General features: G+C 34.1%; 1 protein-coding gene across 19 annotated transcripts in view; it reads right to left on the reverse strand.

Annotated features, from left to right (window-relative positions):
* Nucleotides 1-26,911, reverse strand: part of MLLT10 (MLLT10 histone lysine methyltransferase DOT1L cofactor) — a 192,477-nt gene that overhangs the window by 38,148 nt on the left and 127,418 nt on the right. For 13 of the 19 annotated variants that reach the window (XM_081050364.1, XM_081050360.1, XM_081050346.1 and 10 more), the window contains 4 exons: nt 23,671-24,240; nt 15,919-15,963; nt 15,042-15,074; nt 5,258-5,305 (listed from right to left, as the gene is read on the reverse strand). In XM_081050364.1, the coding sequence (XP_080906490.1) occupies nt 5,258-5,305; nt 15,042-15,074; nt 15,919-15,963; nt 23,671-24,240 (696 nt within the window). The remainder of the gene's footprint in view (nt 1-5,257; nt 5,306-15,041; nt 15,075-15,918; nt 15,964-23,670; nt 24,241-26,911) is intronic. The other 6 variants (XM_081050356.1, XM_081050355.1, XM_081050353.1 and 3 more) reach the window with 3 other exon arrangements.

Here is a 26,911-nt window from a genome sequence, read left to right on the forward strand (position 1 = left end):
CAATCTTCATTAAAGGTTTTGTATAATTTAAATAAAAACAGAAAAGACCACATTCAATTTTAGAAAATGAAGGCAAGAAAAAAACTATTCTCATACCCATAATTTTAACATAATCACTATAATTTTTTCTAACATTTTATTCTGAATTAGTCATTCATATTTCTGACTCTTCCAACTAGAACCTAAGCACCATGAAAACAAGAATCATATAATAAGAAACTGACAGTCCTTTGCCATGTACATATTATTTTATGCATAATACATATACAATTTGTTGTTCTGGGCTTGGTGTCTGAGAAAATATATCACGGATATATTTCCAAGTTGCTAGGTAAGCTTCTTAAATATCACCTGATAATCAAACCTAGAGATACTACAAGATATGAGTGTAATTTTTACATTTCCAGTACTTCCGATTTTTTCCTATGATGAATATCTCTGTAAGTCTAACCTTTTCCTATTGTGTACCATTTCCTTAGGACAGAAGTCACTTCTATTTAGTCCTTTTAGATTTCTCCCGAAGAAGCATTTCATATTAATAGTATATATTTTAGAATTCTTTCCTTGTCTTTGATATTTCAAAATTTCCCTATACTGTGTCCAAAAGGTCTTTTCCTTCCCTCTTTTTTTTTTTTTTTTTGGTATTTTGTTTGTTTTGTTTTTAATTTTTTTTATTAGTTTCAGGTGCACAAGACAAAGTAATACTTAAGACGTTTGTCATTTATATCCCTCACACTGTGTGGACCCCCCACCCCCCATCCACTATCCCTCTGACATCGCACAGAGCCATTACATTTCCACTGTCTCTATTCCTAATGCTGTACTCCGCCTCTTGTAAGTATATACATACATATATACATATATATACAATTACAGTTGGCATTCATTATTGTTCAGTTTCAGGTGTACAGTGCAGTGATCTCCTTCCCTCTTTTTTCTTCAGTCCTCTATGGGCCATTTCAATCTAAGAACTCTCATCTTTTTAAAGGGAGTTTACCTCCATTATTTCTTCAGATTATTTCCTCCTCTCCATTTTTTCTCTCTCTTTCTGAGGTTCCTGTTACCTGGATTCTACTTCTATCCTCCAAATTATATAGCTTTTATTTTGTGTGTGTGTGTATGGGGGGGCGGTCGTCTTGGTCCTCTCATTCTTTCTAGGAATTTCCTTAATCTACCTATTAATTATTTTGTTCCTTAGCTGTATTCGTTGTGCTATTTATCCCAATTATTGTGTTCTTTACTTCAGCTATTACAGTTTTTCCATACTTAAAATTTCTACTTGTTTCTTTTTAATATGTTCTTTGTTTCAAATTATTACTTCTCTCATGTCTTTTATGTGTCTATTACTCTGTTTTCTTTCCATAGTTCTTTGAGGACTGATTTGGGTAAAAAAATCAGATTTTCTATTATGACCAACATGGATTAAAGATTTTGGGTTTCCTGAATCTTGACATAGCCAGAAACAACTTTCAATATAAGCTTCTTACTACACCTTTTGAATGAAAATATTACTTGCTCCTAATATTAAAATCATGATGGAGAAAGTATGAGAAGTATAATTCCAAATACCTAGGTGTTATTATATAAATAAATACACTATTCTGTCAGGAATGAATATATATAAATATATATAATATATATAAATATATTTACATATATATGTAAATATATATATATACATAAATATATATAATATATATTATATATAATATATATTTATATATATATTTATAAATATATATATTTATTATATATAAATATATTTACATATATATATGTAAATATATATATATGTATATATATATTTACACACACACACACGCACAGTGTGCCAAAAAAAATGTATACACATTTTAAGGAAAAAACTGTATTAAAGCTATAATACTCAATATATACTGATAACAAAAGATGAATACAAGTCACGTTTGACATCGCAATTATAAGAGGTGCTCAAAGTGGTTACCATCAGCGTCCAGACACTGCTGATTACGGTGAACTTACTGCTTGAGCAACACTGACCAAAATGTCCACTTGTATATATTTTTTGGGTATCCCTGGTATAAATATCCAGAGATCCTAAAATAAAATGATGCTCTTGAGTGTGAAACAAGTAATATCAGCCCTCTATAGAAACAGCTCACCATAAGACACAGCCAATAATTCCAGGTTTAATCAAGGATATTGGGACATAATTCCTGCAAACACATGACTAGAAATTAATGTGAAAGGATGATGCAAAGCAATTAACTGCATTATAAAAAGGGGAAAGAATCTTATCAAGAAGATGGTAATCTCTAAACATATTCTAACCTAACTGTCCTTACTCTGATGTCAGATTCGGTAAGCCAAGCAACTTCCCAATTATAATGCGTTTTCCCAAGATTATTTTAAGGAAGAATGAGACAAGCAACATTTGGTATTCTTGACAGCTATGTTTTTATCATAAATGGCTAAATGACATTCTTCCCGACCATCATTTCTGAGATATTGGCTTGAGTCAGCCCAACTGTTCAACTCTAGGTATACTGGACAAAACCAAAAGAAGGGTAATATAATAATCTGTGAAAGAGATAATAAGGATCTGAATCAACCCAATTATGAGGAAGAAAGATGGATTTTGAAAGTAATAAAGAAATTAGATATAACAGTCACGTTAGAAAGCTTCCAATTAATTAATTACAGAAAATGGTTTAGAAGGTACCACTTGTTGACACATTCACTTTGGAATAGACAGGGAGTAGGGTGAGAGACAGACCAGACCTGCTCTTGCCAAAGAATGTAAGATAAGAGATAATATCTCAGGAGAGGGACAGAAGAAAGTAACTAGCTCAGAAGCACAATCTTTACATATATAGGTGCCATTATTTATTATTCTATGTAATCATTAAAATGTTAATCTGAAGTACACTACAAGGACAACACTTTTGTAAACACACATACCTAAACTACCTAAACACACATACCAAAAGCAATAATAAAGCAATCATCATCTCTTTTTTGGGGGGAGGGGCTATTTTTAAAATTTCTAATATAAACATTCATTAATCTACAATTATGAAGATTTTTTTAAGTTAAGGTTTTCCCTTTTTTCCCCCCCCACTGAACGTTTCCACAGCTATTCCCTCTGTAGCCCTTCAGGTTGACTTTTTCTACTTGTTCACTTGATTGCTTCCCATCTGTCCAGATTCTTTCATCCATCAAATAATCCTCTCTTGCATCTTAATCCTTCATCTTTCTCGAGTCCTCCTCTCCATCTATTAAGCCTTTCTATCTTAAAACAAACCTGATCCAACCTCTTCGTCTTCTCTATGAACATTTCTCAGCCATGACCAATCTCAGAATTTCAGTTACTTACCCCCATATATGGACTCAGTTTTCTTTTAAGTCCGAATTCTAATCCCATCTACTCATCTGCATGAGAAACAGCTCTACTTAAATATCTTGTTGGTAAATGAACAGCCATCCTCTCTCAGCTATTGCCATTCAATTTATTGATAATTACTACCAATTCTTCTTGGGTAATTACGAGGACTGACAATTAAGTTTGCATATTTGTTGCAATGATGTTGGCTAACCTTTTTTTATATCAGAGGGATTATTCATTATGAACTTATAGTTATTAGTTAATTAATAGTTAACCAAGTTTACTGTTTCGAAGTGCTGAAAAGGCTGGGTGAAAAAGACAATTTGAACTTTTCACCCACAATTCATGGCTCTTGCATCACGACAATGCACCAGCTCACACTGCACTGTCTGTGAGGGAGTTTTTAGCCAGTAAACTAACTGTATTGAAACACCCTCCCTACTCACCTGATCTGGCCCCCAGTGACTTCTTTCCTTACCGGAAGATAAAGGAAACATTGAAAGGAAGACATTTTGATGACATTCAGGACATCAAGGGTAATATGATGACAGTTCTGATGGCCATTCCAGAAAAAGGGTTCCAAATTGCTTTGAAGGGTGGACTAGGTGCTGGAATCGGTACATAACTTCACAAGGGGAGTACTTTGAAGGTGACCATAATGACGTCCAGTAATGAGGTATGTAGCAGTTTTTCTAGGATGAGCTCGCGAACTTAATAGTTCGACATAAGTCCCATCAGTCTGACTTACATTATCTTTATTTGGGCCCTAGATATATTTGGCTACATTGTACAACAATCTAATTGGTTTCTCTGATCAAACATTAGCTCCTTTCAATCTTATGTGCTACAAAGAGATGAAACTGGGTTTTATCTTTTTACCTAACTCAAACACCAACAACTTTCACTCCTTGGCCTAACAGCTAAGGCTGTTATTTCTCATATATTTCCCATCAAATATCAGTATCACCATCAATTCACACAAGCCTGTGTATTCTCATTTATGAGCCACTGCTGGTGCTATTTGTATTCCTGGAATTGGGAGTGGAGCCCTGATCCCTATCTCCACATAGCTAACTTCTACACATTTTTTGTAAGTATCAGTTAAAATGTTACATTTTCTGGACATCTCAATCCCTCAGTTGAAAGTAATTTTCCCTGACCTTAAACTCTTATTGTAGTGTAGATCGTTAGAGAAGTTCTAACGATGTATCTTGAAATTTTTATTTATACACACATTTCTCTTCCTTTTAGCTTTTATGTTCCCTAAAGGCAGGATCAATTTGTAGTACAGTGTACTTATTTCCCCAAAGCAACTAACCAAGATCTCAGATATAGAAAGAGTTTAATATATACATGTCAAATGCAAAAAAGCGAAGACACTTTGAGAAGTTCCATATTGCAGATACTCACATCCTGCAAGATTAGTTTTATTAATATGTGAAAATGACATTTCTAGAGGAGAGACGGGGTAGAGAGGATGCATATATTAATTGATTAGGAGTAGTGGATTCAGAATACACAAGCTCTTTCTCAACTGATCTAAAAGTATTTGAGAGATACATTACAAAAGTAAAGAATTATTATACATCATAGGATATGGTCTCAGTAAGAAAGAAGGGTCACAGATGTAGAAAGTGGTCTTAAAAATCAAAACCTACGCTTTTAGACCTTTACAAGTAAGTAGCTTTAGGAATCCTAAAACCCACCCTACCATGTCTTAAGCAATATGACAAATACAAACAAGTACAACAGTAAGAACATGATAACATAGTTCATCCCACCAACCATCCAAGATTATGAAGAATTTCTTTCAGTTATCATTTTTGTGACTACATAGCTCTAACATTGTTTTACAGTATTACCTTTAGAACCATGCTTGAGTTTGGTACATACCTATGAATTTAAGTTCCTGCTTTGTTAGTGTAGAACTGTCATCTCTGTCTAAAGAAAAGATACACTTAAATTTTGAAATTTTAATACCCAGTCCCTAAGAACTACTATGATAGACAAGTTGAGGTACTTAAGACATATGAGAGGGAGAAAAAAAAAAATCAGTAAAGGTAACAACCCCTGACACACACACACACACACACACACACACACACACACACACAAATACGGAAATTTTAAGTCACAAATTTGTTTTCACTAAAAGGCAGCACTCTAAATAGATTATTAATGGCATTACCATTTAATTAATTTAAAAGTTATTCTTATAAATTCATTTTCATTTATACTAATTCCTTCACACAACAGGAACTTTTCAGGTTCTGTCTCTCTTGCAGTTTCAACACATGCTTATCATTCATTTTGCTTTTGTAGTAATTAACATGCATTTTTCTCCCCCATGGCTGCCTCACTATCCAAATATTAATATCCTTCTGTGTTTATCACTTAAGAGTCTTTGAGAGCCTATCTTCCAAAAACTAACAGTGTAATTCATGAAACAAAGTAGCTATTGGATGCTATGAAATGAAAAAAGTGTTACTGTCTTATCTATAGTGTATGTCTTATACTACTTATTAGCAAGGTTGTGTAGTATTAGTCAAATTCCTTCTTACACAGGCACAAACAATGGAACAAACAGTAGCATTTGTTGTATTCTGGGATGTAACTATTGTATAAAAATGAAAAACATATCACTAATCAGATTAAGAAATCAGATCTAGAATGATCCAGATCAGTGGTTTTCAGTCTCCAAAAAATCATAGTGACAACTCCTCCCACCAGCAATATCTCATTACCACAGTCAATCTCAAACGATTGATACATTGTAACTGATATGCCTGAGAACTACTCATCTTTGTTGTTAGATCTCTACCTTCTTAATGCTTCCCTGAAATCAAAAGGGGACATGTGAAGAACCGAGATCTAGTTTCCTACCAACTATTCCGACAAACCTGAGTAGGATTCTATTCTTAAGGGAAAATGTTCACCCTAAAATCAATTAGCATTCATACTTATTCTCAATCGTACAGCACATATCTATGAATAATTGGTTGGCATTACTTTGCCTCTTACCATCAAATGAGATTTGTTTAATGAGCGTGGTCATGACAAACTGTAAGCACCATAATTAAAGGGAATTTAAAAGCATAGTAAATGGGGCACAAAAATCAATTAGCAATATACTGCTGTGAAAATAGATCTAAGTAAGCTCTTTAGCTACTTTAATCTATTATTTCAAAATTATATTAAAAATGAGAATTGCCAAGACAAACAAATGAAGCAACTCCATTACTCCAGCAAAGAACCAAGTTACTACTTTGACAGAAACAAGACTGCCGAATGAAGTCTAAAGTTTACTTCTCAGAAGAAATAAACATTACCAAGAATATATGAAACCCATTCAAGGACTGTTGTCAGTATAGCAACTGACAACAATTTATTTATTCAACATTTATGGAGAGTCTATTCAATGATACCTTAAATACTGATGAAACAAAGATGAATAAAACCCAATCCCTGCCCTAAATGAGTTTACAGTCTAATGAGGAAGAAAAACTTGCCAATAAACAACCTAGAAAGCACTAGAGCAAAATCATACCTGAAATAGGATGATGAAAACAAGGCTGATGATATGCTAGTTTCAAATGGACTGTGAAACTAAACTATAATCCCAGCATACAAATTATTTGTCTCATCATTGTACTAAGTATTTTAAAAATACCTACTAAACGAAACAGAAAAGTTATACACACAGCTTAGTAATATCATGAAATCTATATTCTCTTAGTCAAGCTGGCTAGTTCCAAGGCACCACTGTAAAATGTTATGAAATACAAGGCATTTCACTTCCTGGGCATCGATTTGAAGTTTACCCTACATATATTATTGTTCTTTAAAATAGTTAAATGACTACTTAGCCTTTCCAAATTGGCTTAAAAGTTCCCACAATTGACTAAAAGACTTCTACATTATATCTTTCTCCTACCCGTTCTGTTTTCTTTTTCCATTGTTGGGACAATAATTTTAATATTATTTCTTCAACTCGTTAAGTTTCCTAAATTTCTCTGGTCACATAAAACTCATCCCACTGGGATGAATTTGTTGGTTTACATTGGTGAGGTGTTGTCCTAGAAGTATTTTTCTTGTATTGATGATATTATTTCCTTATCAGAAAACACCAATTAACAAAGTTTATGGACTGTTTTGCATACACCCAAAACAAACAACATTAAGTCCCAAGATCCTTCTGAGAAACACCAAACCAAGATGTATGCTTAAAACTCAACATCTATGACTATTAATATACAATACTTCCTTGATTCTTATAAGTATTTCAAAACGTCCCAGTGAACTAATAAATTTTAATTTTATAAAGTTCTATGTAAAAAAACATTTTGAGATGAATCAGGTACTAAAGAGTAAATTATGAAAATAATTCAGTCTCATGGGGCGGCCGGTTAGCTCAGTTGTTTAGAGCTCAGTGCTCTTAACAACAAGGTTGAGGTTCGATCCCCACATGGGCCACTGTGAGCCGAGCCCTCCACAACTAGATTGAAACAACTACTTGACTTGGAACTGACGAGTCCTGGAAAAACACACTTAAAATAAATAAAAGTTAAAAACAACAACAACAACAAAAAATCAAGAATTACTGTGAGAAAAAAAAAAAAAATCCAGTCTTTAACTCTTCAGAGTCTTAACTGTCTAAAAGAAGAGATTTTTTTCCAGTTTCACAAATGTGAGACAAATAATGAGTAAGATATAAATCACAGAAACAAAAACAACTGGAAGAACAATAGAGGTAGACTGAAGAAGGCAACAGACAAGATGTACAAGGACCCAGAAGTATTAAAAAATTTTTTTCAAGTAATGATTCTATCAAAGGGTGTCAGAAAAAATTTTGCAGGAGATAATAAAACCATGCTTATTTTTAAATTCTACCTTCACTAGATAAAGAAAGAAGGCCATAACAGCAGGCACAACCAAAGTCTAAATTACAGATTTTGCAGACGAGTACATCAGGAAACTACAAATAGATTATACTGATGCAGCATAAAGTTGGAGAGATGAGACTGGAGAGTGCCAGATTATGAAAACAACTCCATATGCTAAGGAACAAATTTTATCCCATAAACACCAGAAAATTCTTACAGGATTTAAGTAAGACAGGACATGGTCTAATTTGCAATTTTACATAGACCACTGCTTATGGGAGCACCTACATAATGAAGTGGATAATGGAATGACAGTTGGGGATGGGGGTTCCTGAAAGAGTTCATATGACAAATTATGTTGGGTTACCCAAGCAGAGGCAGTGGAAACACAAAGAAAAAGACAAGTTAAATGAATAACAGGAAAAACCTTTAAAAAACAAATGATGACCAAAAAAATTAGAGGGGAGAGCTTAGTTTAACTCCTCTGCATAATTTTGGTTTTGGTGGTTAAGTATCACATGCCAATTAGGAACACAAAAGAAGAAGCAGGTTTATGAGGTTGTTAGAAATGAGTCTGGAACTAGAAAAAATTCTACACAAGAGGCACCGATTTGCAAACCTAATGAGTACAGATGATAGCTGAATCTGCAGGCACAGATATTTTCCAAGGGAATATGCATATAATGAGAAGAAAAAAGTAGAGGAAAGAATACTGGGAACAAAACAATTAAAGAATACTGAAAGAAATCATAAAAGATACTGACATACTGTCAGAAAGAAATTTGTAACTATAAAGGTCTACTTTCAAACAAAAAGATCTAAAATCAATAATCTAACCTTCTACCTTAAGATACTAGAAAAAAAGAGCAAACTAAACCCAAAGTAAGCAGAAGGAAGGACATAGTAAACAGGAGCAGAAATGCAATAGAGAACAGGAAAACTACAGAGAAAATGAATGAAATCAAAGTTGATTTAGGGATGGCCGGTTAGCTCAGTTGGTTAGAGCATGGTGCTAATAACAACAAGGTTGCCAGTTCAATCCCTGCATGGGCCACTGTGAGCTGCACCCTCCTTAAAAAAAAAAAAAAAAAGGTTGATTTAAAAGATGAACAAATTGACAAATCTTCAGCTAGACTGATGAAGAAAAAAGAAGACTGAAATTACTAAAGTCAAGAATGCAAGTGGATCTTACTACCCATCTTAAAAACATACAAGGATTATAAATACTATGAACAATTGTATGCCAACAAATTTAAAGATTTAAAAATGCAGATGAAATAGGCAAATTCTTAGAAACATACGAACTACAAAAATTGACACCAGAAGATACAAATAGATATTTCTCCAAAGAAGATATACATAAAAATGGCCAATAAAAACCTGAAAAGATGCTAATATCAGTAGTCATTAGGGAAGTACAAATCAAAACTACAATGAGAGACCACACTCAATTGGATGGCTATGATTTTAAAATAAACAGAAAATAACAATTCTTGGTGAGGATGTGGAAAAGTTGGACACTTCATATATTGCTAATGGAATGCAAAATAGCGTAGCCTCTGTGGACAAATCTGGCAATTCCTCAAAAAGTTAAACAGTTACCGTATGACCCAGCAATGCCACACCTAAATATATACTGAAAACAAATAAAAACATATGTTCACACAAAAACTTGTACATGAATATTCATAGCAGCATCATTCATAATAGCCAAGAAGTGAAAACAACCCAAATGTTCATCAACTGATGAATGAATAAACAAAATGTGGTGTATCTATACAATGTATATTATTAAGCCATAAAAAAAGAATGAAGTACTGATACATGCTACAGCATGGATAAACCTTATGCTTAAACATGGAAAACATTATGTTTAAGTAAAAGAAATCAGACACAAAGGCCACATATTGCATAATTCCCTCTGTGAAATGTCTAAAATAGGCAAATCCACAGAGAAAGAAAGATGAGTGGTTGCCAGGGGATAGTAAGGGAGAATTGGATTATGTGATTTCTCTTTGGGTTGATGAAAATGGTCCAGATTTAGAGTAGACAATAGTGACAATTGCACAATATTGCGAATATACTAAAAATAAACAAAAGAACCCTTCTGAATTGTACACTTTTAAAATGTCAAAATGGTAATTTTTATGCTGTGTGAATTTTATCTCATTAAAAGAATTGGTGGGGTAGAGATAATAAGATCCTGGAGAAGTAGAACGAAAACCATTTACTCGAGAAAAAAGATAAATATGAAAATTCATAAAGGGGTGTCATTTTATACATACATACATGCCAAATAATGAATTAAAGCAGAGGCACGATAAGCATAAAATTAAGGATAGTAGTTACCTTTTGGGGAATGCAGTAGTGAAGAGCATGTGCCAGATTCAACAGTGCCAATAATAGTCTATTTCTTAAATTGATGGTAGGCTCCTGAATGTTTATTTTATTAATGTGTTACACAACTTCTCTATACGGCTTTTAATGTATCAAATATAGTAAAATTCGGAAAAGGGTCTATGAATATGTGGCAAAATATTAATGGGTCTTAAATCTGTAATGAATTCATGATGTCTATATTCAAAAGTCTCTCTACTTTTGAAATATTTTATAATTAAAAAAATAGGAAAACGTACTTTTTTTCAAAACAAAGGGGCCAACAATTTCTCTGCAACAAAATCAAGCATGATAAAAACCCGACTGTCTCCTGAAATTGGCAACAAGAACTGGTCACTAGTAATTTAAGGGAGAAGAACTAACAAAAAGGTTCTAAAGCCAAAATTATTCAATAAATGTGTTTGCTAATAAAACCTAACCCTGGAAATTATTTAAGTAATACGTTCTTGAAGTAAAGCAGATATGGTAAGCAAAATAATGCCTCTCCTTCCCCACCCCCACCCCAAACACATCCATGCCTTAATGCCCAGAACCTGTCAATATGTTACCTTCTAAATGGCAAAAGGGAGTACACAAAAGTGTTTCAATTAAGGAGCTTGAAACCGAGCCGAGAGGTTCTCCTGGGGCCCGATATACTCATCAGAGTCCTCATGAACTTTGAACCTGAGAACAGACAGACGAAACCCCACCCAACCTTGCTGGCTTTGCAGAGGACGGAGGACCCAAGGCCAGGCTGGCCATCAGCCTCTAGCAGCAGGAAATGGTAAGGAAACATATTCACCCCTAGAACCTTAAGAAAGGAATGATGCCTGCTGAACCTTGACTTCAACCCAGTGAGATCCATACCAGGCTTCCACAGAACTACAAGATAACAAACTCGTATTGTTTTAAGTTTGTGATAACTTGTTATAGCAACTACAGAAAACAAATAAAGGAGAATCAGATGAAATGTAAAGTTTTTCCTTCCTCTCCCACTAACGAATCTTAAGCTTTTTATTGCTTAATGCCCAACATAATGAAAAAAAAACCAAAAACAATTTTTTAATCTTAACATGTGACAACTCACACTTATTTAAGGATGGTTACTATCAAAAAACAAAAAAGTAACAAGTGTTGGTGAGGATATGTAGAAATTGGGACCCTTGGGCACTGTTGGTGGGAATGTAAAATGGGGCAGCCAGGGCGGCCAGTTAGCTCAGTAGGTTAGAGCGCAGTGCTCATGACACCAAGGTTACAGGTTCGATTCCCACATGGGCCAGTGAACTGTATGCTCCACAACTAGAGTGAAAACAACGACTTGACTTGGAGCTGATGGGTCCTGGAGAAACACACAGTTCCCCAATATTCCCCAACAAAAATTGAAAAAAAAAAAGATGCTCAACATCACTAATCATCAAGTAAATAAACGCTAATCAAAATCACAATAAGATAATCATCTGGTAGAATGACCATCATCAAAAAGACAAGAAATAACAAGTATTTTGCAAGGATGTGGAGAAAAGGGAACCCCTGTGCACCCCATTGGTGGAAATGTAAATTGGTGCAATCACTATGAAAAAGTTGGGAGGTTCCTCAAAAAATTAAAAATGGAACTACCATATGGTCCAGCAATTCCACTTCTGGGTATTTATCAAAAAAAAAACCAAAAACACTAATTCAACAAGATACAGTCAAACCCACCATATCCATGGCTTTCACACCTACAAATTCAACCAACTACAGATTGAAAATATTGGGAGGGAGGGGAATGTTACAGACTTAAACATGTACAGACTTTTTGTCTTGTCATTATTCCCTAAACAATGTAACTATTTACATATCATTTACATTGTATTAGGTATTATAAGTAATCTAAAGATGATTTAACATAGGAGATTTCTGTAGGCTCTATGCAAATACTACGCTATTGTATACAAGGGACCTGAGCACGCAAGGATTCGGGTCCCCACAGGGGTCCTAGAACCATCCCGTGACACCGAGGGGCGGCAGTACTTGTACATCCCCTTCCGTGCTCACTGCAGCGTTATTTATAATAGGCAGGCCAAGACACAGAAACAACCAAAGCGGCGTCGATGGGTGCACGGATAAATACATACACACATACACACACACACACACACACACACACACACACACACACATTACTCAGCCATAAAAGAATTAAATCTTGCCATCGGAGACAACATGGGTGATTCTTGAGGGCTTAATGCTATAATAAATAAGTCAGACAGGAAAAAAAACATATACTGCACGCTCTTATATGTGGAATCTTAAAAACAACCACAAAAAACCCAGGCTCATCTCATGGACATAGAGAACAAATTGGTGGTTACCTGAGGGGTGTGGGGAAGGGTGGAAAGGGCTGAGGGGAGGGGGTGAAGGGGCTGAGGGCCGTGGGGGAGGGCAAAATGGGTGAAGGAGGTCAAAAGGTACAAACTTCCAGTTATAAAAGGGAAAAAAGGAAAAATATAAGTTCATTACTTACTTTGTTTCTCTACGTGACTAAGAATATACAAGTATCTGACTACACAATTAGAAAGCTCTGTCAAACAGAATTTTATAAAATTGAAAATTTTAAAGAAAACCTGTGTTCATGGCATTAATCCCATGACATTAATTTCATTCACCCATACAGAGAAACATAAGTGTCTTAATTAAATAAACACAACCCAATACTTTGTCAGTTAATAATGGCAAAGGATTTATGGGGTAGTTCATTCACAATTGCTTCCCATGTATCTCTTTTCTTTTTACTCCAACTATACTCGTTTCAAACTTCCAGCATGCCTCTAAATTCTAATATTCCAAAATCAAAGAGCAAGTCTAAATTTACCTATGCAAAATGAAAAAGAGGTTAAACCTCTTCACTTTTTATACTTCCCTACCAAAGAAAGGGTAACATGTTTGGTTTACTCTCAAAAATGCCTCCAATCCCTTTTCTTCTAAATACCCAATGTTCCTTGTTATCTGGAGTATTCATTACCTAAGACTCTGCAGTTCCAGGTTACATAGGCAAGCAAGAGTTATAATAATAAATGTCCTCATTAATAAAATGATCACTTATAATATATCATGTTCCAACCACCCCCACCATCAAGTCAACATGAGTGTCTATACCAGCACATATGCCATTATTCTCTCACTGGCTGTTGCAAACCCGACACAATACAAACACTATGCCAACTGACTGCAAATTAACCTACGTTAGCAAAATATGCAAAATTTTATAAAGTTAATAAAAACGTATTGGAAAACTGCTTGGAAGCCTATAAACAGCCAAACAAATAAAGAGTCATGTGAGATAAAAACTGAAAAAAGGGGGCCAGATGGCTCAGTTAGAACACGAGCTCTGAACAACAGGGTTGCCAGTTTGATTCCCACATGGGCCAGTGAGCTGCACCCTCCACAACTAGATTGAAGACAACAAGCTACCGCTGAGCTTCCGGAAGGGCAGCCGAAGGCTCAGTTGGTTAGAGTGGGAGCTCTCAGCAACAAGGCTGCCGGTTCAATTCCCACATGGGATGGAGGGCTGCACCCCCTGCAACTAAAGATTGAAAACGGGGACTAAACTTAGAACTGAGCTGCGCCCTCCACAACTAGATTGAAGGACAACGACTTGGAGCTGATGGGCCCTGGAGAAACACCCTGTTCCCCAATATAAAATTTAAAAAAAAACTGAAAAAGAAAATCAATAAAGATGACACGACATTCAAAGAAGTTTTTTGGAACAACAAAGGATTAAGGAAAATTCTTGGAAACTGAAGAAACTCTCAAATATTTTTGCAAAAATGACTTTCATTATAATTACATTACAAAAGAGAAATGATAGTAGCATTTGCCTTATATCCTTATTTCAAAACCCAACCCTACAGAAGATGCAACTCTCCTTTAAGAAAACCTAGTCCCAAATTAGACATAATTTAAAAGGCTATCTTCCTTTTATTCACTGTATGGAATATAGGGGTAAAATAATAAAAGTATACTATACATTAATTTAAAATCCTAAAACTCAAATTCACAGTCCAAGTCGAGGAAGCAGCAGCAAGTTCCTGATGTAGGTGCCAATTACTAACTGCGCTGGAAAGAGAGAGCTCAAAAGAATTACAAAAACTATTTGCAAACATAAAAAAAAAAAAGACTTTCATCAAGTTAGAAAAACACTATTATCATTTTGCCTTACAAAGAGACAATAAAAGCCAAATTGATGAAATATATTGACCTATTATTCTTCCATAGGCAGTCTACAAAAAGTTTTCACTAAGGTGCTGAACAATTGACTCACTGCAAAGCTGGATTTCATCTCGTCAATAGAACATGCAAGCTTTCAATCAGGGTTCTGTATAAAAGGCAACCTTTGTGATAAATGAACCACCAGAGAAGATTCTAATAAAACTTACCATTATGTATTGCATTCAGCAACTCTGAGAAAGCTTTTAAGTAAGGAAGAAAGGACTTCAGGTTAAGATCATTCTCAAACACACAAAAGAAATACATAGGCACAGACTGAATCAATATAATAAAAATCTCAGTAAGTCTATCATGTATCATTGCTTGAATCATTAAAACTGCAAGCCTGGCTCATTTTTTACATGTTATAAATTTCTAAATAATGTATTTCATTTGTCAATGTATTACCTACTAAATTTAAATGTTAGATATATCATCATAATGATGACAAATTTCCTTAGCAATAAACATATGTAAAAATCACTTTTAAAAAGACACTTAGAAGTCTAACTATGTAATGTCTTTCTTGTAAAAAATGCAATTCTACATAGGTAAATCCACCTTTGGTCACACTCAACAAAATTTATTATAAAGAGAAACCTCATTTTATCATCTAACCGGATCAAACAGTATCATTTCCTAGAATTCAGTGTAATAGTCTCAATATATGTAGTAGTCTTAGCAAGAAAGCTATCTAATGCCAATACATAAATATTGAAAAATTATATTAACATTACAATTAGTGCAAACCAAAATACTGAAAATATTACTTCATTGGGGAACAGAAGTCACAATTCTGCAACTGAAGCACCATATTAAACAATAATTCAAATTTGTTCACAATTTGAGTGTAATACGGATCCTGAACACAGGACAAAGCAGCAACATAAATAAAGTATCTCTGTAGGAGAAAGAAATCTATTCAATTAAAAACAAATTGCATTTTGATAAACTAAAATTTAGAGGTTCCAAGGTACATAATAAACTAGAAAAAACACTAGAGTAGGAGTCAAAAAGCCTGGGAACCAACCCAGTTTGACAACTTACTAGTTGTTGGACAAGCTCCATCATTCCGATACTGCATGGAAATTTCTGTTGGGAGGGAGAAGAAAGGAAATCAACAAACAGGTTGCCAGTGCCTCAAGAGCAGAAAAAGAAAACAGGCCAGAAAAACAGGAAAACATTTACCTAAAAGTGTAGTTAAGAAGGGCAAACAGAACTGCGGGAACAGAAATTATAAGCCAGTAATGGGGATGTGAGGAGTAGGAGGACTAAACATGATAGAATTCTCACAAATCTTAATGGGGTTGTGTGTGTGTGTGTGTGTGTACATGTGTGCACGCATGCAAGCGTATACATGCACAGAATCAGAAAAAGACATTAACGTCTTACAAATGAATATATATATAACAAATGTCTAGGAATAAAATGGATTCACTAGTAAGAGAGATACTATAGATAGGCAACATGAGAAACTAATGTGTTTCATGTAATTTTTAGATGTCAACAGTATATCAAAAACATTTGAATGCTGTGGTCAATTACAAATTACAATTTAAGTACAAAAATTATTTAGTTTATATCTGAGCAGAAATCCATTATGACTTACAGAACAGTCTAAAACTCATTAAACTACACTCCACTTACTTCTTGTAACCTTTCATTTTTGATGACGATAATGAATGAATAAGCCATCACCCTCACTATTTTACTCCACCCAAATAAGAACAAACAGTGGGTGACCTGAGGCAATAAAACACTACTAAAAGCAAACTGCTCAGAAAATGGGAAATAATTTCTATATGACGTTGCAAAGGCAAAAACAGTTGATAAAACCAGGACTAAGGCCACTGGGACTCAAAGGACCTGGCCTGTTAATCTTGGAAACAACTGGTATTCTAACACTGTTGGCCAAGTTCTTTTAAAAGAGTGCTATTTGGGAATTCTCTGGATATTTCTAAACCAAAAATGTAACTTCTAGGATAGGGTTTCCGGGTGGGAATTCCCACCCGATCTCAGGAATTTTTTTCGCTTTCCTGTTCCCGAGTCCCGAGATACAAACTATTTTCTGTTCTCCACGATGTATCATTTCCACAAAGTGACGGCTGATATTACCAAACACCTGGGTTCAAGGAACCAATTTTCCTGATCAACTTTTTTTGGGACTTGTGAATGGAAAAGTGGAGGGAAAAAAAGAAATTCCCCCGGGAATTCCCGCCCAGAAACTCTAACTTAGGAACCATGTGTACAACAGAGCCTTCCAGGCAACAATCACTCACATGTCTACCTACATATGTACCTTAGAAGTCAAGTCTAATCACGGGCCACTCTAAATAATTTGAAATAATTAGAAAGACAAAGCATGGTAGAGCAAGCCACTGCTCAATTTTAATGATTATAATGTTAAAAAACTTTATATTTGATGCTGTTAAAAAAATCAAACATTTGTACCAGCTTGTATCAGTTTTTTCAAAATGACACTCGAAAATGAGACATGGTGAGAGAATTTGCCACCTTAATGCTTCGTTAACAAATCCAATACAAGTGAGATTTGAAAAGGCAGTGAGGGCTACTGAAGTGACTCACACGATACATTACAGAGAAATGGTAACAGGAATGGTGCTGGAAAATAATCAAAGAACACTCATAGTAGCCAGAGAACTTTCTCAATGGGGCAAAAACTGAGTACGGCTATTCTGGCCTTTGATTTAGTACTTTTGTAGAAAGACAGCCATGGTATAGGCCCAAATTTTCAACCAGCAAAGACCAAAACAAAATCAGATAATTTTCAAAAAAAGCAAATTTATAGGTATATCCTGTTCTTAGCAGCATCCAATATCCTACACAATTTCCATTTATGACCCAATATAATTGATGTATATAAAATCATGAATCTGAGTCATTAAGTTTGAATTATGCTCAATAACTATATATACTCCTTGGTCTAAAGACTGTATTAGCAACTCTACTCCTGTGAGTTTGTTAGATTAATACTTGTATCTTTGTGATTCCCTTATTTGTTTACAGAATCAGCCTATTCCAGGGAAAGATTTCTCAGTTTCATTTTACCAACCTAAGTAGATATGACATAAATAGGTATATAATTAACAAGAACCCCTTTCATAGTTAAACGGACTCGTTAAACGTTCATAACCTTCATATTTCAGCAGAAGCGACACCAAACTTTTCTTGAAGTGATCTGTTTGTATTAATAACTCGTCTCCGTTAAATCTTTACGACTTTTAAAGTACTTTGAATCACAACCAAAGGGGTGCCTTTCCAGAATCTCCTTTTGTAGCATTTATCACTATTAAAAAATTCCATCACTGAAACATTTCAAGTATCTTAACTTAGAAAGATATGGCATTATATTGAAGAACTAGGGACTCAGATTTTTAAAAACAGGGAACCATATACTTTGAAAGACATAGTATGCCCAGAGAAAAAAAGTTAATGAATGTTAAGACATCAACTTCTTATCATTTAATGAATAACAGATTTTTCTCAGAGGAAATAAGATGTTGATTTTTGTGAAGAAAAAAAATCTTAATTTTCTTTGGGGGTGAGCATACAATGGAACATACAGATGTTGTATTATAAAGTTGCACACCTGAAATTTATGTAAAGTTATTAACCAATGTTACCCCAATAAATTTTCTAAAAATGTGAACTTTCACTTTAATAAATCAAACTCTCATAATGTGATTGAGATAAACAGGAAAAAGAAAAGGACAGACAAACACAGCATATCAACTCTTTCAAGTGTACAAATTTTCTTTTTCTGAAATAATTTTTTCAAATGCTGTATTAATTTTCAGTGTCTCAAAAGACAGGATGTATCTACTTGTTAAGGTCTCAAAAGAATTTATGTAGGAAAAAATTCAATCAAAAGCTTAACATAATCTATAAACCAAAACTTACAAGCTTTAGTAGTCACTTAAAACAAAACATTAGTTTTCCATTTTGTATAAGTCACTGTAAAACAGTAGGTCATTTATCAGGATGTCCCTCAATTTATTACAATAAAAATCTTACATTCCAAATCCTTGATCAGACAAGGAGTTTACAAGTGTTTTTCTGGGTTTCTATTCTGATTAATATCTTGCTACCTACACTTTATTACATATCTGAGAGAATTTTGATTACTGTTAAATTGATGTTTCTAATTAACAATTTTAAGAGAATCACATCGTAAGAACTTAATTTCTACTTCTGCTTTATATCCTACTTGTGGTAAAACAGGAGAAATAACAGCAACAAAAACAGTACGTAGCTGTCTTGCCTATTTCACAAGGTTGTTCCAAGGATCAAATGAGATAGTAAAGAGCTCTTAACTTTAGAAACAGTTAGGTGCTCTCACATATATTACCATTATTATAAGCTAACAGAAGCAATATTTTTTTCCATTATAAAATTATTTTAATAGTAAGTTTCCAGAATTAAGTCAAGGATGTTTATTCAAGACCACTAGCCTATAAGGCTGACTTCTTCAGCCTGGTATTCACCTCGCCATAAACCCATCCTGCCCTATTTAGTCAACATTACCTCCAACTATCCCACAAACACAAGTTTCTTGTTTCTATTAGGTTTCTCTTCCAAATACACCTTTGCTTTGTTTTCTGATAATGTTGGCCTTCTTTCCTGCCTACTCCAAAATACAACTCAAATTCCATCTTCTCCAACTTAATTACACATCTTAAACTGGCCTATAATACTACATGGAAAGCTTTACAAATAAACAATTGCACTTAGAACCTTGTTATAAACACCTGGAAGGCAAGTACAAAATCACACTGGATACTACTAATCACATGATATGTTCTCAGTGACAACTAGTAGCATTCATTCATTTTTTTTAAAGATGCTTCACATTTACTATGTTCAAAGTACTGTGCTGGCAGTGCGCAGACAGTGGCGAGCATAACAAACACATCCCCTAACCTCATGGAGCTACAGTGTTTCCCCGAAAATAAGACCTAGCCAGACAATCAGCTCTAATGCGTCTTTGGGGGCAAAAATTAATATAAGACAGGTATTATATTATATTATATTATAGTAAAATATATTATAGTAAAATAATACCGGTTCTTATATTAATTTTTGCCCCAAAAGACGCATCAGAGCTGACTGTCCAGCTCGGTCTTATTTTCGGGGAAACACGGTAGGATTATAGTGCATGTGACAGTCTAACATCACAGCCAACAGGTGCTTACAAAGGTCACCTTCATCATTATGAAATTATCAACCTGTCATTAAAGCAAATGAATCTTTTTAAAAGGGCATCATTAAAAACAATTCTTGGGGGCAACTGGATGGCTCAGTTGGTTAGAATACAAGCTCTGAACAACAGGGTTGCCGGTTCGATTCCCACATGGGATGGTGGGCTGTGCCCTCTGCAACTAAAGATTGAAAACGGCAGCTGGACTTGTAGTACACAGTATACAGCTTCTCCTTTCTACTTATTTATATGGGAAGAAAGTTTCCTGCTTTTACAATTACTGAATGGATTCTCAATCTAAAATTAGTCCAAAGGAAAAATTAATATATTTATACTAAGAGATACTAAATTATTGGCTCAAATTCTACTGTTGATTCTATTCCTTAAAGTATGACTGACATACTAGCATGGTTTTAGACCCTCATTAGCAAACATCACTTGAATTTTATAATTAAGTGTCTCTGAAACCAAGGAAAATGTATAGCTCCATGACTTAAGAGCTGTGAGAATTCTGTTTCAGTTTCTTACTCTATATGAGTAATGATACTTGATGCTTGTCAAATGTTTAACACTGTGTGGCACATACTAAGTTGCAATAGTAGCTAGCATGTCTTACCTTATGCTAAGAAGGCATGGTTTCTAAATATTCAGAGCATTTAGCCAGCTTCTTCTCAGTAGACTTTCTAGTACTAAGTTTATCAAAAACAGAATACTCTGATCTAATGCTAAAAACTTTTATTAAAATGTACAAAATTAAAGAACATATTGTCTCGAATAGTTTTAAGTAACTAATCTTACCCCATTATTATCGCTTTAACTTTTTTTTTTTCAGATTTTTTTTTTTTTAATTGGGGAAGGGGAACAGTGTGTACTTCCAGGACTTTTTTCCAAGCCAAGTTGTTGTCCTTTCAATCTTAGTTTTAGAGGGTGCCATTCAGCTTCAAGTTGTTGTCCTTTCAGTCTTAGTTGTGGAGGGCGCAGCTCAGCTCCAGGTCCAGTTGCTGTTGTTAGTTGCAGGGGGCACAGCCCACCATCCCTTGTGGGAGTCAAACCTGCAACCCTGTGGTTGAGAGGACGCGCTCCAACCAACTGAAGCCATTCGGGAGCTCAGTGGCAGCTCAGCTCAAGGTGCCGTGTTCAATCTTAGTTGCAGGGGGCGGAGCCCACCATCCCTTGCAGGAGTGGAGGAATTGAACTGGCAACCTTGTGGTTGAGAGCCCACTGGCCCATGTGGGAATCCAACTGGCAGCCTTTGGAGTTAGGAGCACGGAGCTCTAACTGCCTGAGCCACTGGGCCAGCCCTATTATCCCTTTAACTTTAACAAGACATACATACACATTAAAGAAAAAAGTTAAGTTTGTTTTTTAAGCACAAGAAAAAAAATCCTGACAAGTCTAAATTAAAGTCATTTATTTTTATGAAATAATAGTATTTATGGGAATTTCTCCCTAAATTTCTGTTTACCTAATGGTAAGGTAAAAGGGATACAAATTCCTATTTTTCTGCCGTAGATGTACCACAAACATTACTCTCTGAAAGCAATCATTGTGTAAAGAACACTATTTACCATGCCTAAAATCTGTAATGGGTGGGAAAATCTTTTCAGAGATGTAAACCAATTATCTTAATTCCATTAATTTGAGGATATCTGTTTCAAACGGCATCTAAATGCAATTTCTGAAATTAGCAATTTCTGAAATTTCTGAAATTAGTAATGATCAGGCTATGCTTCTATGTATCAGTGAGGATCTCTTTACAAAAGTAAATTTAGGCTTACTTTTCTCAGTAAGTTACTCATCTGATTATTGTACCTCTTGCTAAAAATGAATATGAACTCAATTTTTTTCTGAGTAAAGTTACCTAAATTTACTTTTTGTGACTAGGGACTAAGGCTAATTAATTACTAAGCCCTTCTGGTCTCAAAAGAAACATATCAATAAAATATATATTCAAGTGTGCAATATATTTGAAACCTCTTCAATGAACTTACTTCTCAACACAATTTACATTTTCCCCCTCAAAACCAGTGGTTTTCAACCAAGGGAGATTTTTGTTCTGCACCCCCTGGAGGGGAGATTTTTTGATTGGGGGGTGGGGGACCTTGGGTGCTACTGGCATCTAGAGGGTAGAGCCTAGGGATCCTGACAAACATCCTGCAATACATAAGACAGCACTGCACAATACAGAATTATCCTGACCAAGACAGCAATAGCGCCAAGATTGAGAAATCTGCTCTAGAGCCATCCTTAAAGCTACGAATGAAACAATCCTTCCGCAATTTCCACTCACTTCTCAAAAAAACTTAAGTTCACCACAAGCTCTGAAGCTAGTTATGAGAGACAAAGAAATCCCTGGTATGTGATCTTAGGCAACTTATTTTACCTGTCTAAACCTCAGTTTTATCAGCTGCAAAATAGAGACAATAGTTTTACTTCATAAAATTGTTGTGAAGATTAAACAATAATTATAAAGCACTTAATAGACCCTGTCACAAAACAAATGGTAGTTACAGCTTCTATTTTTCACACCTGACCTTTTAACATGCTCTTTTCTCCCTTAGAATGGTCTTTCTTTTGTTTACTTACTGGAATTATTATCTGCAAAACTATAAAACAACTCAAAGTTCTATATTTATAAAATATACATGAATATTCTTCATTAAACTGTATTTATTATTTTTGCATACCATTTTCTTACCTATCCTCTCCACGAACTAATAGAACTGATAAAATCCATGTTTATTTTAGCCAAAATCTCCTTATTCCTATAATCATAAATGTGAAATCAAAAGAAGGGTGAGGTTCACAATCAACACTTACTTAAAATCATTTACCTTAAACTCAAGATGCAATTTAAAATATAAATGTAGACATTTAACTAACATCTAAACTGTTATGTTTCTGTAGAAAAAACATGCAACTGAAAGTTTTTGAAAAATTGAAAATACTATTCATAATATAAAATGCAGGTTAAAGAAGCATCCCAATGGTATAACAACATAAAATCATTCATATTGTAATAAAGATAATGGTAAAAAAAAAATTGTTAAACATACTTGAAAACAAAAAAGAATATAAATCATTTCAGATTATCTCCTAAAATGACTGTTAAAAATCCATAAATTGAAATTATTAATCACTGATTCACAAATATTCCAGGAGTAATTCAAATAAAATTTCTGTGAAGAATTGTTGAGAAAATGCAGACTAACTGAAATTTAGAGAAAGGAAACTCAAAAGCAAATACCAATCAAAAACAGTGCAAAAACTTTCACACCTTAAATGTGAATTCTGAGTTGGTTTTTAAAATACTGTGCAAGTGAAGCAAAACAAAAATGGGAAATTCTGGATGTTTCATAAAAAATGATCAATAAACTATTTAGCCTATATTTAGTTAAGTAACATCAGATTAGTGCCAAACATGAAATTGTCTTTTTAAGATCATAACACACTTTGTCCATTAAGATAATCCAATGTCACTTAGCAACTCAAGTATTATCATAACAATAGTTTAATATGAATTTAATTTGGGGGATGATGGAGGTGGAAGTGAGGGAGAAATACAATGGGCAAATCCCTACCTGAACCAACTGGAGATGAGCCAACACTAAGACTTTGTAAACTTCCGTTCCTGAGCAATGTAGGAGATTTCTGAAGACTAGAGCTTGTTATACTTCCTGCAGCTGATGCTACAGATGATGTTGGTGAAGCAGAAGAAACTGAGAGATGAGAAACATTCTCTTGATTTTTGTTTCCTTTGGGTCTACCAGGCCCATGCTTACTTTGTTTATTTCCTTTTCTTTTCTTTTCCTTTACAGTTTCTTCTTCTATGCCAGAAGTTTGAGCCCGCTTATATCCTGCTGTAGGAAGGCTGGAATTACCCAAATCTCCAGGTGAATTTTCAAAGTTTTTAGGCTGTGATATAACAGCTGAGGTCGAAGGGAGACCAATTATGGAACTAAAACTATTTACCCCCCCTTCCTGGCTTCCAGACTCTCCTTTATGTACATCTTTGGTTGATGATGACTGTTGGGAGTGAGTATAACTGTCATTACGCAGATCTGAGTCTGTAAAGCTCAAGAAATCCTGGGGAGACTGTACTGAACTTCCCGAAGATGATTTTACACTGCCTGGAGTTCCTGAAAAACTGCCTGTAGTAAAAAAAAGAAAAAAAGGGGGGGGGGTAGGAAAAGAAAAAATTGGATGCAAAAGTTCCCATGAGAAGTAGAAATGATACAATCATCAAAAAGAGAGGGTGAAAAAAAACTAACTATAAAACTTAGGACATCACTATGTAACAAAGCTAGATTTCTAAAAAGGTTATTAACTGAAATCAAGTTTATCTATAAAATCATCTTTAAAAAATACTTGTCATTTTATAGTTATTAAAATGAATTGCAAACTATTACTTACACAATTACCAAGACATGAGATGTGTTTTATTTAACCTACCTTTTACCATGGCCGCATTCCTCAATTCTCCCCCAAATACTCTGTGTATGCCTAAGGAAGGACTGAAGAAGAGCCAAGTCTCAAGACTTGGACAGGACTATAGTTGGACTCTGAATGGCTGGGGGAACTTCCTCTTTTTCAATTACTGAAGATATGATTATAAATGTTCCCAACGGTACAATGAGAACCAAAAGATGTTGCTTAGGTTGTAAGTTCTGAGTTTTAACTTCAAGATAATGTTAGTGAATGTTGTCATTCAGTTAAAGCGACCCCACCAAAATACGGATTTAATCAAATAGTAATGATCACACGGAACCTAATCTATGTAACCTTACATTCTCCCAGTCCACTTCCCATGAAGCTGCATAAAGAAAGAAACCAGCCACTAACATTCTATTGTTTACGTGAGAGTAAAATCATAGGAGAGGTTCCACTCATTAATCTCCTTCACAACTGCTTATCTTTCCATACTCTTTAGGTAAAGAATGTTAGTACACTATTACGTCATTATGAACCCTCTCTTCATGCTTGCCAAATGAAGTATTTAGACACCTTGTGACCACACATCTATTATGTTTCATAAAACTAAACTATATCATATTGTAACCAATGTTATTTGGAAACAAAATCTCAAAATTAAGTGTTTTGTTGCAGCGGAAAGCAAATTTCAAGCTAAGTGTTAAATTTTATTGCAAAGCACATTCATAAGCAATCACACATAAATCTGCCTAAATACCTACAAAGATATTTTTCCTCACACACACGAATTTCTTTTTAACTAAAGTCTCAAGGTTTTTGATTTTTAAATTTTAAGCTCTTCTGAAATAGCTTATTAAAAAAAGAATATTAAAAGTTTTACAATTTAACTCTTTCAAGACCATGTGTTTTATTTAATTATAAAAGTATTTGTACTGATGTAAGCATTTTTCAAAAGGCTATGTCTATATAAAAAACCATACATATTAAGAAGCCATTTATATTACGTCAATCATTTAAGGATAACTGCAATTTGCCACTTAATTAGCAGCTATAAAGAAGTTCTTTATTATCCATTCTGATCTGTCACCATCTGTCTTTTTTTCTACACATTTTTTGTTTTTACAGCTGGTGTTAAAAACTCACCACAGTCTAGCAAGTACTTTAAAAACATTTAGCATACACAATACTTTAAATGTATATTTCCTAAAATTCACATACTACCTGCAACAAAAAAAAGTTATTTTAAATATCCTATCTTTATATTCAACTTTTAAAACTTTTATAGACTATTACACCACAGATATAAAAAAAAACATTCTCTGTCTTAACAGTGGCCAGAAAATATTCTTTAATGTTATGAAACTTAAGAAAACGGAGGATTTCTTTTCTAAATGGATTAGTACTTCAGATAGATTAAAAACTCAAAAATGCAATTTTAACAGTGGAAAATAAGGTCTTAATTGTAGAGAAGAGATGACTGAATTCTGCTAATACCACATTTAAAATGTGAATGAAGTTACATTAAAAATTAAGGTTTTACTATCCATTTTCCATAAAAATAAAAACATACAGTAACCTCCTTAAAATAAACCAACAAATTTGGCATTTTATTTCTTTTCTACTTGTCTAATTTTTTGTATTATAAGGCAAAATAAATAAATAAATAAACAAACCTGGGACTTGAAGATTTGAAGCCCAAAATAGCTATTAGTTTAAAATTCACAAATATAGTTTGCAATAAGAGGTAAGCAGACCAAGCAATCTCTCTACATATTCAAATTATATCCTGGGAGATTTTGGATACAATTTTTATTAGTAGTAAAAGATGGAACAGAGTAAAGAAAAAGACCAATTTTTCCCCTCATTTACTCCTGGGGGAAAAAAGGGGGGCGGCATTTATTGTATACTTTACTAATGTATTTATCGCAGTTTTAACATTTATATTTCTCAAAATATTTATATTCATTTTAAAAATTATACAAAGTGAAAATCTAGAACATAGGGCTAACATACTCTACAGTTTAGCTGAGCTATTCTGTTCTCCATAAAAGAGGACTACCACGCAAAACACAGAATGCCCAGTTAATTTTAAATTTCAGTTATAGAACAAATTATTTTCCAGTATAAGCATGTCCCATATAAATGCATGGGGCATATTTCTACTGAAAAAATAGTTTGTTATTTAACTGAAATTCAAAATTAACTAGGCATCCTATAAATATAGCAGCCTTACCAAAAGATACGTAGGCTGAGCAAAAATTCTACTTTAAACTTCAAGCTTTATAATAAATGCATTAATAATCAACAACTACTATTCACTGAGAACTATTTAGAGCCACTAAAAATTACCCAGTACTTGTTTACTTACTATAAATATCTTAATTGTTTTAG

Source organism: Rhinolophus hipposideros, assembly GCF_964194185.1.
Source record: "Rhinolophus hipposideros genome assembly, chromosome: 1".
Taxonomy (NCBI): Eukaryota; Metazoa; Chordata; class Mammalia; order Chiroptera; family Rhinolophidae; genus Rhinolophus; species Rhinolophus hipposideros.